The sequence below is a fragment of the Taurulus bubalis genome (genome assembly GCF_910589615.1).
Source record: "Taurulus bubalis genome assembly, chromosome: 19".
Lineage (NCBI taxonomy): Eukaryota > Metazoa > Chordata > Actinopteri > Perciformes > Cottidae > Taurulus > Taurulus bubalis.
This window is the reverse complement of record NC_136607.1, coordinates 21,420,202-21,427,697: the sequence shown is the minus strand read 5'-3', so window position 1 is coordinate 21,427,697 and position 7,496 is coordinate 21,420,202. Positions and strand designations below refer to the sequence as shown.

The 7,496-nt window shown below is 47.8% G+C and overlaps 1 protein-coding gene across 1 annotated transcript; it reads left to right on the top strand.

Moving 5' to 3' along the window:
• Nucleotides 1-308: 308 nt before the first annotated feature.
• gnsb (glucosamine (N-acetyl)-6-sulfatase (Sanfilippo disease IIID), b) lies at nucleotides 309-6,994 on the top strand (the record flags this gene model as incomplete). The annotated part of the gene is made up of 13 exons (XM_079235276.1): nucleotides 309-470; nucleotides 932-991; nucleotides 2,014-2,217; nucleotides 2,595-2,660; nucleotides 2,774-2,872; nucleotides 3,655-3,822; nucleotides 4,352-4,434; nucleotides 4,936-5,054; nucleotides 5,142-5,245; nucleotides 5,336-5,437; nucleotides 5,753-5,863; nucleotides 6,396-6,506; nucleotides 6,845-6,994. 13 exons carry the CDS (start codon nucleotides 309-311, stop codon nucleotides 6,992-6,994), a joined length of 1,539 nt encoding a protein of 512 aa, XP_079091402.1.
• Nucleotides 6,995-7,496: the final 502 nt, after the last annotated feature.

Sequence of the window (7,496 nt, the reverse complement as noted above, 5' to 3'; positions counted from 1 at the left end):
TTCGTAAATTTTATAAATTTTTATTAAACGGGTTTCTTGTGTGCACAGTAACTCAGTACCGCAGTACCTTCCAGTACTTAGAAGTAGTATAAGTACATGCTGTACAACGTGTTCTCGCTCTCTGACTCCTCCCACTCAGTCCGGTCACATGACCCCAACAACTCGGCTCCACTTCCTCAAACCTCCAGCCTGCTGCACGCGCACTCCAGAACACGTCGTCCTCCTCGAGCCGGAAACGAGCCCGAGCTTCTGCAGGTAGCTCACCTGCGCGCGTGCGGCTGTGTGTCTCCCCCAAATCTCCCCTCTAAATGGCGCGCGAGAGGCGCGGATCCGGAGCGACACGAGCCCGTCTCCTCCTCGCGCTGCTGCTGCAGCTCACCTGCTGCGTCAGGTGCGCGGCTGCTGGCGGCAAACCGAGCAACATCGTCCTCATCCTCGCCGACGACCAGGACGTTCACCTGGGGGGCATGGTGAGTCCACTCCGCCTCAATGCTCACCTGTACCGCCTCAATACTATCCTCAATACTCACCTGTACTGCCTCAATACTCACCTGTACTGCCTCAATACTCACCTGTACTGCCTCAATACTCACCTGTACTGCCTCAATGCTCACCTGTACTGCCTCAATGCTCACCTGTACTGCCTCAATGCTCACCTGTACTGCCTCAATACTCACCTGTACTGCCTCAATGCTCACCTGTATGTCCTCAATGCTCACCTGTATGTCCTCAATGCTCACCTGTACGTCCTCAATGCTCACCTGTACGTCCTCAACACCTCAATACTCACGAAACAAAGAATAATGCACAGTAAATAGTTAAATAAATGAGTTAATTAATCCTTTCATCAGTTCCAGCTGTTATGAGTCACATTATGAATTCATGAGGGATTCAAACGTTCATAAAGTCTGTTGTGGTTTCTGTCCTGCAGACGCCCATGAAGAAGACCAGAGCCTTGATAGGAGACGCAGGAGCAACGTTTGTGAACGCTGTGAGTACATTTAATATGCGTTTATTTATTATACAGCTAATATTTATTATACGTTTATTTATTATACAGCTAATATTTATTATACGGCTAATATTTATTATACGGCTAATATTTATTATACGTTAAATATTCTTTGTGCTTCTCATCTACTCCACTATGTTTGCTGTAATCGCTCTTCAGGTGAAGATTTCACTCAAACACGTTTATAGAATATAGAGCTAAGATTTACACACAGTGTTGTTTTGAACTACGGACAGTAACTATATATATATATATATATATATATATATATAATTTAAAATGTCAGCGTAAACCCCAAACGATTCTAAATGTTCTATTTTTATTTTGTCATTAATATTTCTATGTAGCGACTTACTACTTAGACCTCGTGTTAAAAATTAAACCGGAGCATAATTTGTTATGCTTTATGTTCATGTTTGTACCGAGTGGCACTTGAACATATTGTACTTTATATACGTAATATTGTACTTTATATACGTAATATTGTACTTTATATTGTACTTTATATACGTAATATTATACTTTATATTGTAATATTATACTTTATATACGTAATATTGTACTTTATATTGTACTTTATATACGTAATATTGTACTTTATATATGTAATATTGTACTTTATATACGTAATATTATACTTTATATTGTAATATTATACTTTATATACGTAACATTGTACTTTATATTGTACTTTATATACGTACTATTGTACTTTTATATATGTAATATTGTACTTTGACTTTCCTCCAGTCGCCTTTTTGGATTTCACATGTTTTAAAATGTTGAAACTGAAAACTCGTCTTCCTCTCCGCTGTCACGCTCTCTTTCATCACCCCTCCCCTCTTCCTCTGTCACCCACTCTCGCTTCCTCCTCCTCCTCCTTCCTCTTATTCTCCTTCTTCTTCTTCTCCTCCCTTCTTTTTCTCCTTCCCCTCCTCCTCCGTCACCCACTCTCACCACCTCCTCCTCCTCCTCCTCCTCCTCCTCCTCCTCCTCCTCAGTTCACGGTGACGCCGCTGTGCTGCCCCAGCAGGAGCAGCGTGTTGTCGGGTCGCTACCCTCACAACCACGAGGTGAGGAACAACTCTCTGTCGGGGAACTGCTCCAGCGCCGCCTGGCAGGCGGGACCCGAGGCCTCGGCCTTCCCCATCTTCCTCAGCAAGCAGAAGTACCAGACCTTCTTCGCCGGGAAGTACCTGAACCAGGTGAGGCTGAAGTACCTGAACCAGGTGAGGCTGAAGTACCTGAACCAGGTGAGGCCGAAGTGCCTGAGCCAGGTGAGGCCGAAGTGCCTGAGCCAGGTGAGGCCGAAGTGCCTGAGCCAGGTGAGGCCGAAGTGCCTGAGCCAGGTGAGGCCGAAGTGCCTGAGCCAGGTGAGGCCGAAGTGCCTGAGCCAGGTGAGGCCGAAGTGCCTGAGCCAGGTGAGGCCGAAGTGCCTGAGCCAGGTGAGGCCGAAGTGCCTGAGCCAGGTACTTCACTATACAGTTTATTCTTCATTTAGATTTTATTCTATCCCTCAGAATTAACTTTAATATCTTTCGGTTGCTCGTCTTTCACAAAGCCGTGTTTTTTATTTCATCAGTACGGCAAGAAGGACGCAGGAGACGTTACCCATGTTCCACCTGGCTGGGACCAGTGGCATGCACTGGTGAGACACACACAGACACACAGACACACACACACACACACACACACACACACACAACGTGTATTCCCAAGTACTTCTTCTGTTGTCGACGCTCCTCCACCTGTGTGTTCCAGGTGGGGAACTCTCAGTACTACAACTACACGCTGTCCGTCAACGGCAAAGAGGAGAAGCACGGAGACGTCTACGCGTCGGACTACCTCACCGACCTCATCGTGAGTCTGTCTGCGGCATCAGCAGGTTATCGGTTTTATGTGAAGGTTTATGGGACAAAGAAGACGTTCACCTCCAAACGGCCTGAATCAGCTGCGTCGCAGAAACACGACGCTCTGTGTTAATCAACAACAGGTTCCACGGTGTGAAACGCAGGAAAACCAGATCATGATGAATGTAATGAGTCTTTCCGCTCCTCCAGCTGTAAATGGAGTTCATGAGCTGAGGGGTTGAACTGTCCTCAGCCGAGAGGACGGAAACGTGACGCTCCGTGAGGCTGCACATTGGAGCGTTGAGCTAAATGCTAGCGTCAGCATGCTAACATGCTAAGGAGATGCTAACAATCAGTCATTTTGGAGAATTTTAAAATGTTCATCCATAACCTGCATTCTCTCTCCTGACCACCAGGGGGTGCCTCCTCTGGTTGTATAGAAGTCTATGCTTCATGTGTTAAAGCTGCATTCTCTCTCCTGACCACCAGGGGGCGACTCCTCTGGTTGTATAGAAGTCTATGCTTCATATATTAAAGCTGCATTCTCTCTCCTGACCACCAGGGGGCGACTCCTCTGGTGGTATCTATGTGTTGACAGCAGTGTGGGCCTCACATGTTCAGCAGCTGTCAGTACATCCTGTGGTGATGACTCACAGATGCAGCTCCATTGACGCCATCAGAGGTTCTGACTAACAGAGACGCTGCTGGTTTTTTCCGTCTGTGCTTCTCTTTGTGTTTAAAAATATATATAACTATGAGTGTTGTATTCAGTCTGGACTCTCCTCCCTTCAGACGAACCGGTCCCTCCGCTTCCTGGAGGACCGGAGCCCTCAGCATCCCTTCTTCCTCATGCTGTCTCCTCCGGCGCCGCACTCCCCCTGGACGGCGGCGCCGCAGTACCAGAACCAGTTCAGCGACCTCAAAGCCCCCCGAGACGGGAGCTTCAACAAGGCCGGAAAGGTGGGTCTCCCTGGTCCTGGTCCAGTCCTGGTCCTCTAGACCTCATGTAGTCCTGGTCCTCTATAGACCTCATGTAGTCCTGGTCCTCTATAGACCTCATGTAGTCCTGGTCCTCTATAGACCTCATGTAGTCCTGGTCTTCTATAGACCTCATGTAGTCCTGGTCCTCTAGACCTCATGTAGTCCTGGTCTTCTATAGACCTCAGTCTAGTCCTGGTCCTCTATAGACCTCATGTAGTCCTGGTCCTCTGTAGACCTCATGTAGTCCTGGTCCTCTATAGACCTCATGTAGTCCTGGTCCTCTATAGACCTCTAGATGGTTCTATAGACCTGCTGCAGTAGAATGAGAGGTTTTCTAAAGGGACCCTGGTGCTCAGACACTACCTCTCTAGTCCACAGGGGGCGCCAGAACCACACAACATGAAAGTTCCTCATACTGGCTTTATACATGATAACTTAATGATGATAACGTTATACATGATAACTTTATTTATGGTAACTTTATACATGATGCGTGTTTCTGCTGCAGGACAAGCACTGGCTGCTGCGTCAGCCCGTGAGCCCGATGGCCGACAGCTCCCTCAGCTTCCTGGACGGCGCGTACAGGAGAAGGTGAAGCGTCTCTTCTTCTGTCAGCCGCTGCACCGCGTCGGTTAAAACATGTTCAAGTGTCACGACTCTGAAGTTATGAGAGACGAGGAGCGAGGTCGAGTTATCGCTTTGCTTTGTTTCTGTTCGGCAGCGTTACGGGAAAAACCTGTTCCAGGAATTGAATACATTTAACCCACTTAGTTTGTTCAAGAAGAGATTTCACATGAGAAACATTGTTTATGCATTTAATACATTCAAATACAAATTCAAAATTCATAAAAAAAATTCTTCTAAACTAAAAAGAGGTGAAAAATAAAGAAACGTAGCAGATTGATTAAAAGCTGATGTTGCAAAACAAACGAGCTCTGCAAAAAGTAAGGAAGATCTTTAGTCGATAACAATGAGAATACATGTGAAGCAACATTTTCATTTCCTCTAAACTATAAAGATATCACATTATTAATTTAGAGATATCTCTAATATCTCTAAATTAATAATGTGTGTTCTGCTGCCTGTGCCCAGGTGGCAGACGCTGCTGTCGGTGGACGACCTGGTGGAGGCGCTGGTGCAGAAGCTGGACAGCATCAAGGAGCTGGACAACACCTACGTCTTCTACACCTCGGACAACGGCTACCACGCGGGTTCGAGTCCCGCCGCCGGTCCTCATGTTTAGATGTTTGGCTCCCGTTGTTCCTGCTCTGTGCTCACCGACGCCTCGCTGTTCCCAGGTCAGTTCTCGCTGCCCATCGACAAGAGGCAGCTGTACGAGTTCGACATCAGGGTCCCGCTCATGGTGCGAGGGCCGGGGATCAAACCCAACCAGACGCTGCAGGTCGGACACACACCTCGCTCACTCACTCACTCGCCACTCTTTCACTCACTCACTCACTCACTCACTCACTCACCCCCCCCCCCCTCTCAGGCTCCGGTGCTGAACATCGACTTGGCTCCAACTCTTCTGGACATCTCTGGACTCGACCTGTCGTCTGTGGACGTAGACGGACAGTCCTTCCTCCCTCAGATGGTCCGCTTCCTTGTTTCATATTTATATACATTTATATTATTGTTTCCTTCAGAGAAATACAAACTCAGTTCAGTGCGCTCTACAGATGATGTTCACAAATATATATCTATATAAATATTATACACAATTGTTAGATGAGTAATTAAAGAAACTGCAGAAGGAATGAAATGCAGATTGTAAGAGAAATACATTTTGCAATAAATAATAATAAAAATATTATATATATATATATATATATATATATATATTTATTTATTTATTTATTTATTTATTTATTTTCTTCTTCTAAATGTTCTTTTCCCTGGACCTCCACAGGCCCCGTCTCTGCGTAACGGCTCGGCTCGGCCCTTCTTCCTGGTGGAGTACACCGGGGAGGGGCATCAAACCACCGACCCCTCGTGTCCCAAACTGGGCCCTGGACTGTCTGTGAGTCTCCAGCAGAAACAACCCACCGTGTTTATCCAGCTAATGCACATCAGGGACCATTTATATAACTGATAGAAACGGCACAGGGAGCGACTCTTCATCCTAAAGTAGTTCATAAGATCAGAACCAACGTTTTAGATGAAGTTGTGGTTCGTTCCCGTCGTCCAGAGACGTGTGACTCATCGTGACAAACCTTTATTTAACGAGCTCAAAGGACGCCAACGAGTCCTGAGGGATCGACCCGCCGGTGCTCTTAAAGGGACAGTACTGCTGTGGAAGTATTGTAGACACTTAAAAGAGTAAATATTAGTTTATGTGAACACTATTTATAGTATTTCACCTTTCTGACGGGGAGAATTTCTTTCTTTTTTTTTTATATATAATGCATTTTTCTTCTATTTTTTTTGTATCTACTATCTACCAGACTCCATTCACAAAAACAGTGATCTTACCTCTCTGAATTCACTTCTCATGCAAAGAATCTTCAGAACCAACAACCTGCTGTTTACCGTGACTCTTGTTCTCTGTTCAGCAATGTTTCCCTGACTGCGTGTGCGAGGACGCCTTCAACAACACGTACGCCTGCGTGCGCACAATGGACGGCCAGCGGGACCTGCAGTACTGCGAGTTCGCAGACAGCGAGGTACAAAGTACTGCGTGAACGTATACAAGTACCTTGAATGTGTACCTTTCTATGTTCTGCAACTTTATTCTCCTTCACTACATCTCAGAGGTACATGTACTTTATACTGTACTACATCTCAGAGGTACATGTACTTTATACTGTACTACATCTCAGAGGTACATGTTGTACTTTATACTGTACTACATCTCAGAGGTACATGTTGTACTTTATACTGTACTACATCTCAGAGGTACATGTTGTACTTTTTACTACATTTGTCTGAGTTTTTCGTTCCCTTCCTGTCGAGTCAGAAGCTCAGTGTCTCCTCCTCCTCCTCCTCCTCCTCTTCCTCCCAGTCGTTCGTGGAGGTGTACAACCTGACGTCGGACCCTCACCAGCTGGAGAACATCGTGAAGAAGGTGGACCCGACCGTCCTGCAGGCGATGAACCAGCGGCTCATCAAGCTGCAGTCCTGCCAGGGCGACAGCTGCAGGGACGTCAAGTAGCCACCAGGGGGGCGCCGTCACCCAGCCTCCAGCCACCCAGCCTCCAGTCACCCAGCCTTTAGCCTCCCGTCACCCAGCCTCCAGTCACCCAGCCTTTAGCCTCCCGTCACCCAGCCTCCAGTCACCCAGCCTTTAGCCTCCCGTCACCCAGCCTCCAGTCACCCAGCCTTTAGCCTCCCGTCACCCAGCCTCCCGTCACCCAGCCTTTAGCCTCCCGTCACCCAGCCTCCCGTCACCCAGCCTCCCGCCACCCAGCCTCCCGTCACCCAGCCTCCAGCCACCCAGCCTCCCGTCACCCAGCCTCCCGCCACCCAGCCTCCAGCCACCCAGCCTCCAGCCACCCAGCCTCCCGTCACCCAGCCTCCCGTCACCCAGCCTCCCGTCACCCAGCCTCCAGTCACCCAGCCTTTAGCCTCCCGTCACCCAGCCTCCCGTCACCCAGCCTTTAGCCTCCCGTCACCCAGCCTCCAGTCACCCAGCCTTTAGCCTCCCGTCACCCAGC